At 38.4% G+C, this 20,502-nt stretch overlaps 1 protein-coding gene across 1 annotated transcript in view; it reads right to left on the reverse strand.

The window, feature by feature from the left end:
* Nucleotides 1-2,521: 2,521 nt before the first annotated feature.
* Nucleotides 2,522-20,502, reverse strand: part of LOC126284887 (uncharacterized) — a 55,794-nt gene continuing 37,813 nt past the window's right edge. Inside the window, exons 2-3 of the mRNA XM_049984145.1 lie at nucleotides 16,994-17,118; nucleotides 2,522-3,130 (exon numbers count right to left, since the gene is read on the reverse strand). Coding sequence (XP_049840102.1) covers nucleotides 2,918-3,130; nucleotides 16,994-17,107 — 327 coding nt within the window. The 5' untranslated portion in view covers nucleotides 17,108-17,118 and the 3' untranslated portion in view covers nucleotides 2,522-2,917. The remainder of the gene's footprint in view (nucleotides 3,131-16,993; nucleotides 17,119-20,502) is intronic.

Consider the following 20,502-nt stretch of genomic DNA (forward strand, 5'->3'; position numbering starts at 1 on the left):
ACTGTTCAAGAATTCCTACCTTCCCAACTCCTGTGTGGCACAACACAGTGCAACATGCAGTAATAGGATTACAAATTGCAGTCCAAACTACCTTGTTACAATTTTAGACTTTTAAGAGATGGTGTAATATCCAAGTTGAAAGTTGTTTTGTAAGGAAATGCAGAAAGACTTGGGCAATAATTCCTCTGAGTGTAATAACTGGAATCTCACATTAATCTGTATAAGTGTAAGATAATGGTTATAACAAAGAGAAATAACCTGATAGTGTTTGATTACAAGATTATTGGTGGTCACCATGAGCATGTCACATTAGAGTAATATTACGCGGTGACTTGAAAGGGATGATCACATAAAAAGTAGTATGAGGCAGGCTGAATGGGACACTTAAGATTTATTGGAAGAATTATGGGAAAATCTGGTGCACTTGAAAATCAACTTGCACATAAGACACTAGTGTAACTAATTCTACACTACTGTTCCACTGTTTGAAGTCCTTATCAAGTTAACATGACAACAGACATTGAATGGATTCAGTGTAACATGTATGGAAGTGTAACAGAAATTCTCAGTGAAGAAAATGTAAATCTTTGAAAGAAAGATGACACATTTTTCACAAATAATCATCTTGTGGTGTTGCAGTTCTTCTTGTTATGTCCATGCTTGGTACACTTCTCACAAAGCTGTCTTGGGTAGATTTAGAGAACCAGTAGCCTTGATTTTAATTCTTAGGCCACAACAAGCTATCAAATTTGCCAAGTTACTTACAGAGGAAAACAGCAATTTTTGGAGTCTTGCACATTCCTTGATAAATTTCTGTAAATACCAATTGCATGCTACAAAACCCTACATTTTGTGTGATATTTCAGCCCAACTTCAATTCAGTCCCTCTTAGACTGACCCAATTTGAATTCTTCAGTGAATTCTATTGCTGCACAAATGCATCAGGAGAACAAACAGGAATATTAAAAGAGTGTTTATCATTGGATTAATCATCAAGAGTGCAGAAAAGCAACTGGATGACAATGGTCAGTCTTTGAGAGTAATGGTGAAGAAGACACTGATTCAAATGTGTCACATGTGTGACACAAACACATTTGCTGATTGTTTAGTGTGATAAATTTTCAAGTTTCACCTCAGGATGGCAAGACAATATTTTTGTAGATTGTTTAATTAACATTGTTAGAGTTTTATGAGTTGACAAGCAATTGCAGATGTTAATTTAATCCATTTTAGCCTGTGCTACACACACACACACACACACACACACACTCTCTCTCTCTTCTCTCTCTCTCTCTCTCTCTCTCTCTCTCTCTCTCTCTCTCTCTCTCTCTGTGGTGTCACCGCCAGACACCACACTTGCTAGGTGGTAGCCTTTAAATCGGCAGCGGTCCGGTGGTATACGTCGGACCCGTGTGTCGCCACTATCAGTGATTGCAGACCGAGCGCCGCCACACAGCAGGTCTAGAGAGACTTCCTAGCACTCCCCCCCCAGTTGTACAGCCAACTTTGCTAGCGATGGTTCACTGCCTACTTACATTTTCATTTGCCGAGAAGATAGTTTAGCATAGCCTTTAGCTACGTCATTTGCTACGACCTAGCAAGGCGCCATTATCAGTTACTATTGATATTGTGAACTACGTACCTTCAAGAGTGATGTTCATCATTAATGGATTAAAGTTAAGTATTCCACCAGCTACGTCCGTTTTTCTAAATTGTAATTTCCTTTTCCTGTTCCAGACCTCACGCCAGCCTGCGTGAGCTAAATCGCGTGCCTTTCGGCCTCCTCTAGTAACAAGGTGTTGGCTCTCCTGCCAACCACAGCAGACACACACACACACACACACACACAGAGAGAGAGAGAGAGAGAGAGAGAGAGAGAGAGAGAGAGAGTGAGAGAGAGAGAGAGAGAGAGAGAGAGAGAGAAAGGACAGGGCGAATGCATGGGAGGGATAATAGACATGTGTGAGGCTGGATTAGGAGCCGGGGAGGGAATGGAGGCAGGTGGAGAACAGGGACCAGCAAAGGCTGAGGCCAAGGGGATTACAGGACACTGCAGAATTTCTATCACTAGTTGGCTTTATCACTGTCTACTACTCATAATTCTAGCTAGTTCACATTGAGCTCTTCACACTGAACATTGGTTGTTATCTCTTGAATATTCTGAAACTTTTGTCAGTGTAGGCATTAAACAGTCATGATAAGAGTCTTGAGGTTACTGTGGACAAGATTTGGATTTATTCACAAAGCCCTGGATATTCTTAAGAACTTCATATTTATGTGTGTACTTTTTTGTATTAATAACCAGTATTTTATACACCTTAAGCAGTATATACCAAAATTACTACAATATTTTCATAGGAAAATATTAGGAATCAGTAAATTTTGTACTGCAACAAACAATAATATTTATTTCTTAATATAAAGCTTTGTTAATAATTAGAATATGGAGAAATGTGTATGAAATCTTTGTGTGAAAGTCTGAAGAACACACTGAAACTCTAACTTCAAAAATGGTACAGGCTATTTTATCTCTGTCACTTCTAATCTGTCTACTAATGTTACGTCTCTTGTTATTGAAGAAGGGATCTGTAACTTTGGAGATACAAATTTCAATGTTATTTATTAGTATTGTATTTCAGCAATGTCACAATAAACAACATTTCTGCAGGAAATTAGCTTTATTATGGTATGATTACATTTTCATGCATTTTTTATTGAAGTGAAGAACATACAGTTTTTATTAAAAAAGGGAATAGAAAAACAGCATTATGCCTTAATTTAATCCACAGGTAGATGTCTTTCTGGGTTGAGAATTTTTGTTGTCTCTTTTAGCATTGCATGCCAGATGATAACATCACTCTATGTAGAATGGATGAGGGCTGTATCACAATAACCAGTCAGAATTTCCTTGTTCTGTTTATTTTACTCCAAGAGGATTTGCGTTCTGCTCATAGGAGATCTGAATCCTGAAGCCACTATCACCCTCAACATAGTATGTGACTGTCTGCAGTCTCTTGTCAGGCAGCAATACATAATATTTCCCTTCCACTCGCCCTGCTTCATTTCCACTTTCTTGTTGACCATAGTAATTGTTTGTAGGTGCGTCTTCAACTTTCCACTCAAAATTGTACTGAAATATAAAAAGAGAATTATTTCCAGACACAGTATAATTGCTATATCGAAAACATGGTAATTCAATGTTAGTACATTTTTTATATTATATATGTATACATATATTTTTAATAATTTTAAAAAACTCCAGCAAAAATTATCAACTAAAGACATCTGAGCACTGAAATCAGTGTTGATGTGCATTGTAAAATATTCTAGGTTGGTACACCACACCATTTCCCTCTTCAAACTTCTTCTTACACAATCAGTGTTGCAACCCTTAGCTGGACTCTTCTGCTGTCCTGAGTTACCTGAACACAGTTTGAAACATTTACTTTGTAAGAAGAAATTTGAAGAAGAACATGACATGCCCTGACAGACCATAAGATTTCACCCTGAATGGCAATGGCCACAAAAGCCTTCAGACTTCCATGATACTGATGTTGAATGAAGGTTTACTTGCTTTATTCAGAAATAAATTTGATCAATGTACATGGTGTTTTGTTTCTCCTTACACACCTAATTGACATTTAGGGGGTGCAGGAGGGGCAGTAATATGAATAAGTATGCATGTCCAGAAAATGTGTAATTTTGTATTGCAGTTACAAACATATGCACAATGTATATTAATGTAATTTGTCTTAAAAACAAAGATTCCAAGACTTACCAAGCGGGAAAGCACCAGTAGATAGGCACAATAAATAAAACACACAAACACACACAAAGAATTTCTAGCTTTTGCAACCGACGGTTGCTTCTTCAGGAAAGAGGGAAGGAGAGGGAAAGACGAAAGGATGTGGATTTTTGGAGTCATTCCAATCCCGGGAGTGGAAAGACTTACCTTAGGGGGGAAAAAAGGACAGGTGTACACTCGCACACACACACATATCCATCCGCACATACACAGACACAAGCAGACATTTTCAAAACCCCATCCTTTCGTCTTTCTCTCTCCTTCCCTCTTACCTGAAGAAGCAACCGTCGGTTGCAAAAGCTAGAAATTCTGTGTGTGTGTTTGTGTGTTTTATTTATTGTGCCTATCTACTGGCGCCTTCCCGCTTGGTAAGTCTTGGAATCTTTGTTTTTAATATATTTTTCCCATGTGGAAGTTTCTTTCTATTTTATTTACAATGTAATTTGTCTGATGGACAAAGAAGAAAGAGTACTTCAATGTAAATCTTGTAATTATTACATCTATAACTACCTAATTTAATGTAACTTGATAGATAAAAAATCTACTCACCAAGTGGCAGCAGGAAAATACACACTTGTAAAGGTTAGGAAAATTTGCAAGCTTTTGGAGACAGTGGCTGCTTCTTCTGACAGAAGATTTGTAAGAGATGTAAGAGGGATAAAGAAAAAGGACTGGTAAGGTTTAGATCATGCCAAGAGAGGAAGGTATGAAGTATTAGAGATGGTGGGAAGAGCAAAAAACAAGCAGAAGGGAGAAAAGGAGAGGGAAAATTGGAAACAAACATAGAAAAAATTGTACAAAAATCAGCTTTATTCTGCCAGAAGAAGGAGCCACTGGCTCTGAAAGCTTGCAAGTTTCTTTAACCTTTAAATGTTCATGTTTTTCTATCACTGCTTGGTGAGTGATTTTGTATCATCCAATTACATTGTTTTCAAAAACAAATAACTTTCATTGATATATTAACTACCTAACTTGATGACTATGCCCATATGTAATCATTGTTCTAAAACAGAGTGGGAAGTGGGCTGTCAATTTTTATTTATTTATTGTTAATGGAAGAAGAGAAGGTGTAATGTTGCATGTCAATACTGCAAAATTCATGTATACACCAGCATTTTACTACATTAGTTACCCAGTTATAAATGTCATAGTTACTAGAGCACAGGAAATTACAAATGCTCTTGCATCCATCAGACACAGGAAATTGGAACACGTTGTAGTATGTCATAGCATGGAAATGATTCATCTTTGGACATTGGGTCTTACTGAAATCATTGTTAACCAGCACATCATACACATCCATTGACACAGAAGAAAGATCCCTATGGAATAGTCTGAAACATATCCTCATGGTCTGCATGTCTGATTTAGCATATGAGGGTCATCTCAAAAGCTCTGAACACAGTTAGATAGACCCAAAGAAAATTATGGATTTTACAAAATACCTTCACAGACCTTCAACATAATTTCCATTCTCCCTTATGACAGCTTCCCAATGTTTTGGCAACTTCTGTATTCTGCATAGGGCACCTTCATCGTTGAGCTGTCTGATTACTCACACCACCTCACTGGAAGCTTCTCCAATTCTAACAAAACATTTTTCACAGACTTGTTCTTTCAATTTGGAAAACAAATTAAAGTCTGTATGTTGGGTGGGGAGGTGTTTCTAATCCATATTTGCCAAGTATTTCTTTTGCAGGTAAGGCAATATGCAGTCTTGCATTATCACACAAAATTTGGACACTAGCTGTTAGCATGTCAGGCCTTCTTCGATGAATTTAAGGTGCAAAACATTTTGCAGAAACTGCTTGCAGTATGTGTCTGTTAGTGACATCCATTGGAGCACTCTTTTTGTAGTTATGACTCCATTCATGCCATATGCAAAAATCATCATCAGTTTCACCTTCAACTGTTTGCAGTGAAATGGAGAGTTGGAGCTTTTCCATTGAGACGACTGACGTTTCATTTCTGGTACACAGATGATTCTGCGGAGATCTGGGGTGCAAATCTCTCGACCTCCGCTATCGGGTGGAGAAATGTAGGGTCCCCTGAATAGGTAAGGTGTGTGCAACATGCAGGAAGTGGCTACGAGGGTAGTAGAGTACGTCTGGAGTGCATATGTGGGTTTTTCAGGTTAGAGAATTCCCTCTCTAGGCCCGACAAGATACCTCCTGAGACACAACAAGGTAGTAGTAGGCAAAACATAACAGGAAATAACAATATTAATGTGGTAATAGTAAACTGCAGGAGCATCTATAGAAAGGTTCCAGAACTGCTGTCATTAATAAATGGTTATAATGTCCACATAGTACTAGGGAAGGAAAGTTGGCTGAAATCAGATGTAATCAGTAATGAAATTATAAACTCAGATTGGAATGTATACCGCAGAGACAGGCTGGACAGTGAAAGGGGAGGCATATTTAGAGTGATTAAAAGTGCAATAGTATCGAAGGAAATTGACGGAGAACTGAAATGTGAAATAATTTGGGTGAAGGTCATGGTTAAAGCAGGCTCAAAGATGGTAATTGGATCTCTCTGTAGGCCCCCTGGCTCAGCAGCTGTTGTGGCAGAGCACCTGAAGGAAAATTTGGAAAATATTTTGAGTAGATTTCCTGACCATGTTATAGTTCTGTGTGGAGATTTTAATTTACCAGATATAGACTGGGAGACTAAAACATTTATAACGGGTGGCAGGGACAAGGAATCCAGTGAAATTTTTTTAAGTGCATTATCTGAAAACTACCTTGAGCAGTTAAACAAAGAACCAACTCATGGCGATAACATATTAGACCTTCTGGTGACAAACAGACCTGAACTATTTGAAACAGTTAATGCAGAACAGGGAATCAGCAATCATAAAGTAGTTACTGCATTGATGATTTCAGCCGTAAATAGAAATATTAAAAAAGGTAGAAAAAATGTTCTGTTTAGCAAAAGTGACAAGAAGCAGATTTCAGAGTACTTGATGGCTCAACACAAAAGTTTTATCTCAAGTACAGGCAGTGTTGAAGATAAGTGGACAAAGTTCATAACCATCGTACAATATGCATTAGATGAGTATGTGCCAAGCAAGATCGTAAGACATGGAAAAGAGCCACCGTGGTACAACAATCAAGTTAGAAAACTGCTACAGACGCAAAGTGAACTTCACAGCAAACACAAACATAGCCAAAGCCTTGCAGACAAACAAAAATTACACGAAACAAAATGTAGTGTGAGGAGGGCTATGTGAGAGGCGTTCAACGAATTCAAAAGTAAAGTTCTATGTACTGACTAGGCAGAAAATCGTAAGAAATTTTGGTCTTATGTCAAAGTGGTAGGTGGATCAAAACAAAATGTGCAGACACTCTGTGATCAAAATGGTACTGAAACAAAGGATGACAGACTAAAGGCCGAAATACTAAATGTCTTTTTCCAAAGCTGTTTCATAGAGGAAGACTGCACTGTAGTTCCTTCTCTAGATTGTTGCACAGATAACAAAATGGTAGATATAGAAATAGATGACAGAGGGATAGAAAAACAAATAAAATCACTCAAAAGAGGAAAGGCCGCTGGACCTGGCAGGATACTAGTTTGATTTTACACGGAGTACTCGAAGGAACTTCCCCCCTTCATGCAGCGGTATACCGTAGGTCTCTAGAATAGCATAGCATTCCAAAAGATTGGAAAATGGCACAGGTCATCCCCATTTTCAAGAAGGGACATTGAACAGATGTGCAGAACTATAGACCTATAACTCTAATGTCGATGAGTTGTAGAATTTTGGAACTCATATTATGTTCGAGTATAATGACTTTTGTGGAGACTAGAAATCTACTCTGTAGGAATCAGCATGAGTTTTGAAAAAGAAGATCGTGTGAAACCCAGATCGCGCTATTCGTCAACGAGACTCAGAAGGCCATATACTCGGGTTCCCAGGTAGATGCCGTGTTCCTTGATTTCCACAAGGCATTTGATACAATTCCCCATAGTCCTTAATGAAAAAAGTAAGAGCATATGGACTATCAGACCAATTGTGTGATTGAACTAATTAATGGAAAATCTGTGTGATTGGATTGAAGAGTTCCTAGATAACAGAATGCAGCATGTCACTCTCAATGGAGAGAAGTCTTCCAAAGTAAGAGTGATTTCAGGTATGCTGCAGGGGAGTATTGTGGGACCATTACTATTTGCAATATACATAAATGACCTTGTAGATAACATCGAAAGTTCACTGAGGCTTTTTGCAGATGATGCTGTAGTATATTGAGAGATTGTAACAATGGAAAATTGTACTGAAATGCAGGAGGATCTGCAACAAATTGACGCATGGTGCAGGGAATGCCAATTGAATCTCAATGTACATAAGTGTAATGTGCTGTGAATACATAGAAAGGAAGATCCTTTATCATTTAGCTGCAATATAGCAGGTCAGCAACTGGAAGCAGTTAATTCCATAAATTATCTGGGAGTAGGCATTAGGAGTGTTTTAAAGTGGAATGACCATATAAAATTAATCGTCAGTGTAGCAGATGCCAGACTGAGATTCATTGGAAAAATCCTAAGGAAATACAGTCCAAAAACAAAGGAAGTAGATTACAGGACACTTGTTCACCCACTGCTTGAATACTGCTCTCTGGTGTGGGATCCGTACCAAATAGAGAAGACCCAATGCAGAGCAGCATGCTTTGTTACATGATCATTTAGTAATTGTGAAAGCATTACGGAGATGATAGACAAACTCCAGTGGAAGACTCAGCAAGAGAGATGCTCAGTAGCTCAGTATGGGCTTTAGTCGAAGTTTCGAGAATATACCTTCACTGAGGAGTCAAGCAGTTTATTGCTCCCTCCTACGTATATCTTGTGAAGAGACCATGAGGATAAAATTGGAGAGTTCAGCGCCCACACAGAGGCATACCAACAATCTTTCTTTCCGCAAACAATATGGGACTGGAATAAATGGGAGAACTGACAGAGGTACCCTAGGAACCCTTTGCCAAACACTGTCAGGTGGCTTGTGGAGTATGGATGTAGATGTAGATGTAGATGGCTCAAAACCTCCTATCCAGGATTCATCAGTGCAGCAATCCTTTTCAGAAACTGTTCTCCTTTTGTTCGATGATGTAGAAGGAATTCTTTCATGATTCTTTTCTTCACTCAGATTATGCAGAACCAACCTCGCAGCAATTTTTCTCAGTTTTTCTCATTTGGAACTTTTTACTTAATATTCTTTAAACTGAAGTGACAGACATTCTGGCCTCATATGCAATTTCCTCATGTGTTCTTTGTGTATCCTCTCTCAAAATGTCATTAACAATAAACTGGTAGGTGCAGTCTGTTGCAGCTGATGGCCTTCCACTTCTTACCACTTCATGTTTTCTCCTTAGAACTTATCTGATCTTTACAGACACATTCATACCATCATGACACTTTGCTATGCTCCACTACATAATTCCCACATGTATCTCTCAAACCACTCTAGATTTCCATATGGTTCTTTTCATGTAGGGATTCGATTTGGATATTGGAACACTGGTCACTACATGAAATCCAACCTGACTCAGTTTCAGCTTCCTTTTTAATACTGAATTACTCATGACACAGCCATGCAAACTACCAAACACTTCTGCAAATGCAACGCCTAAAGATTGGGAATTTGTACAGGCACTGATAACTGTATAGTTGAGTGTCCCACAAACCAAATATCATCATCATAAACATTATCATCTAAAGTCTCACTCACAACTTACATCACTTTCAATCTTATTATGCCACCATAATGACTATGCATGTGCAGTGTGCAAGACTTTTGAAATAAGTCTTATATAACAGGACTGTTCTTTGAATAATACTAATTAATTTAAGCCATGAACTGTAGATCACTGCACCCTGTTTGTTAGGTTTTTACAAAATGAATTGCTAGATAGCACCACCAGGAACTTACGGGAATATAAGGAAACATGAAATCCCTGCATTTGCTGTTGTTAAATTACTGTGCATAACTAACTAAATAATCTGGCCACTCTTCTCACCCCCATAAATTTGTATAGACTGAAATGAAATGAAGCCCTATGGAGAATAAGGATAGATGTGTTGTGTGTGTATGTTTTCAGGGTGGGGATACATAGATACAAAATAGGTCAGCTACTGTAATTTAGCATTCTACAATTTGAGATGCTCTGTGAAAATTACAGCCTTAAAAAGAATGTAGATGCCCATCCTGGATGCACAGATGAAAATCCATTCATTTATTCACACATTGTGCTCCAGAAAGCTCAGAATGAATGAGTGCCTTCTGATACATGGATGGAGTGAAGATATACATTCACAACTAAAAACAGCTACTGCACATTGCTTCTGTAAAGTATACTAACAAGAAATATGACTACTGCTATGTTACTCACATTGACAGTTAAGGGCAGTTGGGACACCTGATAAATTATGGAACAGGATGAGTGACGGTATACATTCACAAATAAATACAGCTACTGCACGTCACTTCTGTTAAGTATACTAATAAGAAATTATGACTACTGCTATGTTACTCACATTTACAGTGAAGGGAATCAGTTGGGACACCTGCTAAATTATGGTACAGAATTGCTGTCCAGCACCTGATTTCACAATATGGATGTGTAGTACTGTCAATAGATGAACTAATAGTTCCTTCCCCAGGGATGAAACTCGGGTGGGGTGGGGAAGGTTAAAAGAAAGGGTGGGTGACTCAGACTCCTGGGCCATTGTCAGATGTGGTGATGTGAGGCAGTTCCTCCATGGTAAAAATTGTAGCTACTGAAGTTGTTGATGACATTTGGGCAACATACGGTAATTTAGAGAGAGCCTCTTCAACAAGTTGCCATATATCTCTCTTGAACAAAATGGTTCTCGCTTATCAAATTTGTGATTAGAAAACGATAGCAATTTTGACAGAGTGTTGGCATTGGTATGTGAAGTGGTGAGCATGTAGTTGATGAATTTTTCTTAAAGCACCCACTGCTATAATCATTGCATTCTATTATGTGGTAGGCTTTCCATGGTACTGAATGTGTCAAAATTAGCAGCTTGTGTCTGCAACCAGTTGGAATTTTACCCTACAAAAAAAAAAAAAAAAAAACGAAATTCATTTTTACTGCGAAAAATTGGCAGTGCTGCCTTTTCTATTTGGCTATGATTCATGCCTGCCACTCCTATGTTGCATTCAGTTGATTTGTGTCATGAACAGAGTTAGTTGTCACTAGGACAAAATATCTTCCTAGTGCAGATACAGTCAGGCAGGAAGCAGACTTCCAACACTTTCATATCTTCAAGAATGCTGCCTGCCAAGTGATGGACCACAAGAATTTGTCTCCCCTTTTTAATTTGATTGTGAGGGTATGACACTGCTCAGCATTCAGTATAAATTTAACATGGTAAGTTGCCTTGTACAAGAATGACAAGAGTTCTTTCAAATTTTAGAATGCAGGAAGATTATCAGTCATATTGATGAGGACCTGAGAGGACCTTTACTCAGATCTGGCTTAGGTACTGAATGATCAGTTTGAAAAAATAATTATACTTACTTAATATACACTTAAACCTAATAACTCTCAAGTCTGTAAAATATCCGTTATTGATTTCAGACTCAGGGACCGTAATATCATCAAAACAGTTCACAGTTTGTGATGCCCTCACCGTTATCTGCTCTCAGTATTTTTTAAATATTGTAGATGTACTCACAACACCGAAAGCCAACACATTATACTGATCTAGCTCAGAGGCCAGAGTGGCGGAAGGTAGTGGTCAGGTGTGCTTTCTTGTGTGAATGTCTGTGTGTGTGTGTGTGTGTGTGTGTGTGTGTGTGTGTGTGTGTGTGTGTGTGTGTGTGTGTGTCCCCGAAATCCTCATGTAACAGATTTTTCATCATGCCTGTCTGTAACTCATTGTGTTATCTTTACAGCGAGTAGCAATCTATTCTTTTCATAATATTCTTGATATTCCAGCCTGGACTTTCCATTGTTAGGGAGCAGGCAGGTAGTACACTACATCCCTGTCTTCCAATCTGTCTTATCCAAGCACTTCATTCTACGTCCTTCATTCTAACTTTCCCCTCTTGGTTCTTGTACATATTGTATGCTACCAATCTTTTCCTATACCTTATACCTATTTCCCTGAGAATTTCAAACATCTTGCTTCATTTCATATTCCAAATGCTTCCCCCCCTCCCCCCCCCCCCCCCCCCCCCTCAGTAGAGAAATCCTATGAACATGTACTTTATTTTATTCAGTCTTTTTTCCATTATCAAGTGCAAGGTCAGAACTGCCTCTCTTGTGACTTTTCTAAAGCCAAACTGATCATCATCTAGCAGACACACAGTTTTCCTCTCCATTCTTCTATTATTCTTGGCAGCAGTTCAGATGCACGAGTAGTGATAGTCGATGGTGCAATAGTCCTCACAATTATCTATGCTGGCTATCTTCAGGACTGCATGTACTATTTTGCTGAAAGCCTGATGATATGTCTCCAGAGTCGTAGAGTCTACAAACCGTCTAGAATAGTCATTGGTTGCTACTTCCGAAAGTGATATTAGAAACCATTATTTGATTGCAAATCATCCTAAGCTCTGTTGAACACTGACTCTAATACTTGCTCCCCTATGTCTTCCATATCTACTCACATTTCCTCTTCTATTACACTGTTAGACTGTTTCTTCCTCTTGTACAAGACTTCAATGTACTCTTTTCACATATCTGCTCTCCCCTCTGCATTTCACAGTGGACTTCCCCTTGCACTCTTAATGTTGGTTTCTTTGCTTTGAAGTTTACTGAAGATGGTTTTGACATTTCTGTGTGCTGAATCAGACCATTTGATCACCATCTCTTTTTCAAATTCTTCATTTTTCCCTGCAGCCATTTTCCCTTGGCTCCCCTGTACTTCCTGTCTTTTCCTGAACTTTTTTTTATTTTGTTCTTTTTGTTGACCAACTGTAGTATATCATCTGCTACCCACAGTTTCTCTGCAGTTACCTTTCTCATGTCTATATTTGTCTGTCTGCCCAACTTCTGCAATTGCCCTTTTTAGAAATGTCCATTTCTCTTCAACTGAACTGCCTATTGTGGTATTCATTATTGCTGTATACACGACATTATGGAAATTAAAATGCACCCAAACATTCCTCAGTAGTTGAGTATACTGTTGCTTTACCCTGTGATTCTTCTCATAAATTCTCTTAAACTCTTATCATTACTAATTTATGATCTGAGCCCATATCTGCTCCTGTGTATGCCTTACAATTCTATGTGTGATTGTACTATCTCTGTTTGACCATGATGCAATTCAGATGGAATCTTTCCATGTCTCCAGGTGTTATTCAGGCATACCTATTCCCTGTGATTTTTGAACAGTGTATTTGCTACCACTAGTAGAAATTTATTGCAGATCTCTGCTAGTCTTTCTCTTCTCTCATTCCTACTGCTGAGACCATGTTTTCTTGTTACTCTGTCTTCTACTCCTTCCCCTGCTTAAATGTCCCAATGATGCAAGCTTATTAAATTTTCATTTCCCATTACATAATGAAATACATGTTCAGTATTCTCACATATTTTCTCTACCTCTTCATCTTCTGTTTGTGATTATGGCTACAGGCAGTTTTCTACCCAAGAGAAATAAGACATCATGAATCTCTGCCTGCTCCTGCACCTTCTTTGAGAAGGCTGTTGGAAAAAAAGAGTAATTCCTTATGTCATAAATCTTCAGCCACCACTGATGATTTTTATTCAAAATGTAAGCAGTGGTTGTTACTGAACCCAGGTCCAAGACATTCTGATTACTGGTCAAAGATGCTAAACCTAGACCATGGTGCCCATTAGAAGATAATTGCAAAGCAGATTGAATATGAGTATCAGAAATGTTACTAGCCTTGCAAAATAACAGAAATAATTGAAGATACCTATTACAAATTTCTTCTGAATATCATATGCCTGCAGAATAGGTGCTAATAATGCTGTTGTACATATAAATGGTGTTTGAGCTGTTGGAAAAAGATTCTCCTGTGCTGCTGTGCATTTTAGCAACTCATTCTGCTAGCAGTTCCTATAGTATCTTGAAATGTCTCTGAATTTTCTGTTGTTGTTGCTGTTGTGCAACATCAGCTGCTTCTGGCACAATTCAGTGAAATCTGTGTCCATGGTGCACTACTAATGCACAGGTGTTTGAGGTCTTCATCACAACATTTGTTTTGTAGTCTGACACAGCCTTCGTAGGTCGCTGTTATGGAAATCAAGACTGAAGTTAAATAAATAGCCAAAACTGCACTACAGGGCACACATTAAAACTGCAAGTAACTTCTACTACAGTCAGTACCAGTTAACAGAGCCAGAATCATCATAAATAGCAATGTACTATTATGTTGAGCTCTAAGCCAAAATCCAGGCCCACAAAGTAGGGTAACAATTTGTATTTGATTATCCACAAACAGAAGCTTTCGTAACGATATGCATAGTGCTGGTCTAGCTGTCTGTGTGGGTACTTATCTTGTGAGGAAGGTCAATGGCCATTTAGTCATAATAGAAAAAATGGACCTGTTGACAGACAAATATTAGTGCCACCACTTTTTGAGCTTGTCTCCATCTTACTGCAGCAGTGAAATATTAGAGACCCTCTTCCTCCACTTGTTTTCACTAAACTTTGTCATTTTTCAATTGAGAGTTAATGATGAACTGTAAGAAATGATAATGATAGTTCCAAAGCAATGCAGATAGTTGACCCATCTCTTCAATAAGTCTATGTCCTGAACAAACCATTCAAATCATATTCCTAGAAGACCTTCCTGAAACTAATGTTAACTACTATTTACAATATAAATATACAGTGTGATTCTTTGATGGTGTTATAACCTTTAAGGATGATGGAAAAGAGTAAATGTATCAATTTGGGGTAAGGGACCTTGATCTTGAAGTGACAGAGTCAAAAGTTATAAGCAAATATTTTCCTGGTAGTTCTGGCAGTGGGATACAGGCACCAGTACTGTCGTTGCTAAAACTGTAGGGAAGACAACATACAGAGGTGTTAGTATGGCCCAAAACAAGAAAAAATGTACAATAAACATAGGTTCTAAAATGCATACCTTAAGAGCTATGGACAATTGTGCAATGGAAGAGATGTGTTCCACAGCTTTTAATGTATGCATTTAAAGCCCTTGTTCATTGGATATTTTTTTCTTATTTTGGTTCATGCTGCCACCTCTGAAAGTCGCCTACTCTACAGTTCTAGCAACAGCACTACCAATACACATATTCCACTGCCAGAGGTATCAGAAAGATTTGCTGATAACTTCTGACTCAGTTGTTTCCAAATAAGGGTCCCTCACCCCAAACTGATACCTTTACCCTCCTCCATCAACTCTGAAGGTTTGTAACATCATCACAGAATCACCCTGTCATCTCACTGGCAATAAACATTTATTTGACTGGCCTATAATTACCAGCTTTCTGAGACCCTTCCAGTTTGTGGAGAGAAATTACAGTGGTTTCCTACCAATCACCTGGTCATTTCTATATAGTCAAGTGTGCCCAAAATAATGTAGGCAGGTATAGCACAACCTTTGAGTCAGCCTCTAGATTAAATTAGATATATCGATCATACCATAGACCCATACTGAGCATATGCTCCCGGCTGTGGAAAATGTCAGAAAAATATAATACAGAATATATGTTGCAACAATAATTAATACGCTTAAATCTGATGTCCACTCCACATAACCATAATAATGAAGATGTAATTGGTGCACAAAAAGTAAAAAAAAAAGAAGATGAAGATAATTTTAATTTACAAAGACACAGAATGTATATGTATGTGTTTTTAAGTTAAGAAACCGAAGCAGTTAGGAGTCAATAAGTTGTTCAAGCTTTTCTTAAATTTTACTTTATTGGTAGCTGAATGTTTTGTGGTTGTTGCAGTTTACTGAAAATGTGTATTCGTCTATATTGGGCATCATTTTTCTGAACCAAAGTAAGTGTCTTTATGTTCTTTAGCAGGTTATCATTTTAGCTTTGAATTTTTGAACTAAGACATTGTTAAAAAAGAGATATACTGTTTTTGTGGTTGTCTTCAAAATGAAGACATTATCACCATCTGACAGAGTTTGAAAGAGGTCTGATTGTGTGTCTCAATCTGGCTGGCTGACCAAATTGTACAGTATCCAGATTTGTGAGCCATTTGGATGTGACAGTTGCCTCATGATGGACTGCACGGAAATTTGAGGGTATGCCTGGTCACTTTAAAGGTGCCAGTTAATCACATCTGACATCCACCAAGGACACTTTTACCCCCTCACATCTATGTCTGCCATCTGAGAACAATTAATGGAGCCCCCTTCTGTGTCATCCTGCACCATCAGTACCGGAGACTGCCGGCAGACACACTATGGAATTACCATACCCTAGGCTGCCACCAACACAACAAAAATGACTGTCTTTGGAGTGATGCCATGATTTGGAAGCTTGAACTTGTGATGAATGGTGTTGCATTGTGTTCAGCAATGAATCATGGTTCTGCACTACCCTGGATGACAGTCATTAGCATAGATGGTGGCAAACTGGTAAAGGTCCCTTACTTCCTATACACAGTAGTGTGTCCACTGGTGTCATAGTGTGGGGACCCATTTGGTAAGACCTTAAATCACAACTGTACGTCATGGACATCCTGGATCCTCATGTGTTACCTCTGACGTGACAGCATTGTGGTACTATATTTCAACATAACAATAGTCATCCACTCGTGTCTCTATGAACTGTCTGTGTGATGTTGAGGTACTTCTGTGGCCAGCAAGGTCCCCGATCTGATCCCAGCAGAACATATGTGGGACCAGCCAGCTTTCAACTCTGTTCCACAGTCAGGATTTAAGATATCAATGATAAGTTACAACAGTTGTGGGCCACTTGCCTCAAAATGGGGACAACAGCTTTATGACACGTTTCACAATTGAATCAGTGCCTGCATCGAGGCCAGAGAGGATGCAACGTCATACTAGTAAGTTCACCCATGGTGCAAAGTTCTTTGTAAATATGACTCAGTTTTGTAATCAATGCAATAATATCACAGACTCTTTCAACCCATGAAGTTTCATTTAATGTTCTTCCCCCCTCATGAGCACTTTACTTTTTCTCTGAGACAATGAGTGTTGAATTTGGTTCTGAGACTATAAGGAATTTATTTGCAGTGAATTTTACTCACAGGCATTGGTGGGCCTTCAGTAGTGGCATCAGCTCCTCCTTGAGGCATAGCACTTGCACATAAGATGAGGCCACTGATGAGCAGTGCAATCACATTAACCTGTTTTGCATCCATCTCTAGTCCTCCTGGAATTAATTTTCAGCAGTGTATAGTCAACAATAAAATATATAATTTATTTTTAAAATAGTTAACCTTATTTGACACATTTTAGGTGTATATCTTATAATAATTAAAACATCTGTAAAACTATTGACAGGAAAGATACCCACTCACCATATAATTGACAGATTTAGTGGTAGACAGGTACATAAACAAAACTGAACTTGTAACTAAGCTTTTGTGCAATGTCTTTTCTCAGAATTAACAAACAAAAACAAAACAATACACACCCAAATACAGAAATGTTGCTCCGATCCCACTGCTTGACTGGGATAAGGAAATGAGTCAGAGCAAAGGAGAGGAACAAGAAGTGGGGAGATAAGTGGAGAGGTGAAGGGAAGGTAAGTTGAGGCCTATCAGATGGATAAGCAACAATGGAATAGGATAGGACTGCTATATGAGTCAGGTTATCTTGTTGCAGGCAAAAGCTGTTGCTTATTAGATCAGTTAATGAAGACCAAAGAAGACTGATCAGGGGAAATAATTGCAAATTTTTGTACTGGGTAGGGGGCTGCCATGAACAATGCACTAAAAATTGTGAATGGTTGGGTGTGAGCATTGGGTTGGGTGGCATTTAAGGATCACTATTTTATGTTTTTGAGTAACGTAAAAACCATGGCTTCTAATGAAAATATTTCCCTTTACAAAATTAAACTACATTAAATCTCTTACCAAAAAAATGCTATTAATTTTCTTTCTAGGGCTAATAGTTTCCATGCTACAGGAGGTGGAAAATCACAGATGACTAAACACAGTGTTTTAATGGTATAAAATAAATGTTTGTTGTCAACTGTCATTCATTCAACTGGACAGCTGATTGCTCATTGTTGTTGTTGTGGGCTTCAATCCTGAGATTGGTTTGATACACCTCTCCACGCTACTCTATCCTGTGCAAGCTTCTTCATCTCCCAGTATGTAATGCAGCCTACATCCCTCTGAATCTGCTTAGTGTATTCATCTCTTGGTCTCCCTCTACGATTTTTACCCTCCACACTGCCCTCCAATACTAAATTGGTGATCCCTTGATGCCTCAGAACATGTCCTAGCAACCGATCCCTTCTTCTAGTCAAGTTGGGCAACAAACTCCTCTTCTCCCCGATCCTATTCAGTACCTCCTCATTAGTTATGTGGTCTACCCGTCTAATCTTCAGTATTCTTCTGTAGCACCACTTTTCGAAAGCTTCGATTCTCTTCTTGTCCAAACTATTTATTGTCCATGTTTCACTTCCATACATGGCTACACTCCATACATATACTTTCAGAAACAGCTTCCTGACACTTAAATCTATATTCGATGTTAACAAATTTCTCCTTGTCAGAAAAACTTTCCTTGCCATTGCCAGTCTTCATTTTATAACCTCTCTACTTCAACCATCATCAATTATTTTGCTCCTCAAATAGCAAAGCTCCTTTACTACTTTAAGTGTCTCATTTCTTAATCTAATTCCCTCAGCATCACCCTACTTAATTAGACTACATTTCATTATCCTCGTTTTGCTTTTGTTGATGTTCATCTTATATCGTCCTTTCAAGACACTGTCCATTCCATTCAACTGCTCTTCCATGCCCTTTGCTGTCTCTGACAGAATTACAATGTAATCGGTGAACCTCAAAGTTTTTATTGCTCATTATGTGTGTATAAAAATTTTGCAGAAGTTACAGAAAAGTTGGTAAATGACATGACTACTTTCACAGATGGGTAGAATATGCATGTGATAGAACTAGACAGGGCAGGTCTTGCACAGGGTATGCTGAATGTCACAAGGAATTGGTAGGAAGAGTAGCATAAGGATGGTCTAGGATGTTCAGTTGATAGTGTAGACAGAAAAATTCCATTTTGAGAGAAATGAGGTGGATATTACTTATTTCAAGGTTGTAGTTGAGTAATAGTTGTATCATTTTCAGGGCTGTGGGAAGTTAAACTCTATGGAAGAGACTTTTTCATGGGGAGGGATGCCTTTGGTATGAATGGAGATTGTTAAGAGATGGATGTCAACATCCAGGAAAGTGATACCTGAAGAGGGCCAAGTGAAGGGATGTGAGAAACGCTATGAAGGCAATTAAGGACTGAGGATATAGCATGTCTTGGTCCAGGGCCCAGAACTATGAGTAGATAAGCAGTGTTGGATCTTGTGCAGCAGGAAACTATTCCCCTTGGTGGCCCATAAATAGGGTAGCATGAGAGAGTGAAGCTATCAGTCATTCTAGATGGCAGTAATTAGAATAATACTAGCTGACAAAGACAGATGTGTGGATATGAGTCCTAGTTTGACTCAAAGTTTTACATGCTATATTTTAAATGAATAACATGTCTTGGCACAGAAGAATAAAATTTCACTTCTGTTCTTTTTTTTTCACACTGTGGTTGTCTCTGCATAGTGGGCTTGAGGTTGAAATAAGGACTCAGTTTGGAATCAGGATGCAATGTAATGTAGAATTGCATAAAAAACACACCATGATTGACCAGTAAAATGGTCTGTCACTCATTAATAAGTTTAAAAATTCATTCCTGATTTTTCTCATCACAGGTTATCACAATTTGTTGCTCTTTATGTTTTGTTATATGAGAAAGTTGTGACATAGATATGCCTGATTAAATGCAAGGATTATTGTTGCAAATTCCAGAACTTTAATTACAAACAATATGTACATGATAGGGGTCCCTAAGTTCAGTAACTCCTAGTACCTAAAACAAGGATATAAATGACTCACAGAAAAGCCACTAGTGTGATTAACAGTGAGGTAGGTGGCATGTCAGTCAGCATGGATGTGATTGTAAGTCAATATTCCTCAGCAACAAATGAGAATTGAACTTATTTCCTTTATCTACTTTAACAGTCATTCCTCAGTCTAAATTATGCTAAAAAGAATATAATAGAGGGAAACATTCCACGTGGAAAAAATATATCTAAAAACAAAGATGATGTGACTTACCAAACAAAAGCGCTGGCAGGTCGATGGACACACAAACAAACACAAACATACACATGAAATTAAAGCTTTCGCAACAAACTGTTGCTTCATCAAGAAAGAGGGAAGGAGAGGGAAAGACAAAAGGATGTGGGTTTTAAGGGAGAGGGTAAGGAGTCATTCCAATCACGGGAGTGGAAAGACTTACCTTAGGGGGAAAAAAGGGCAGGTATACACTCCCACACACACACATATCCATCTGCACATACACAGACACAAGCAGACATCTTACCTTGAGAATATTTTACCCAAGAGGATGTCATCATCATTTAACTAAACATTTACTTTTAGCTGACAGTTGCACAAGCACAGCAAGGCCATTTTGGTTGCTGTTACATGGTCAGATCATTCAATCATCTAGACTGTTGATCCTGCAACTA

The sequence above is a fragment of the Schistocerca gregaria genome, chromosome 1, assembly GCF_023897955.1.
Source record: "Schistocerca gregaria isolate iqSchGreg1 chromosome 1, iqSchGreg1.2, whole genome shotgun sequence".
NCBI lineage: Eukaryota > Metazoa > Arthropoda > Insecta > Orthoptera > Acrididae > Schistocerca > Schistocerca gregaria.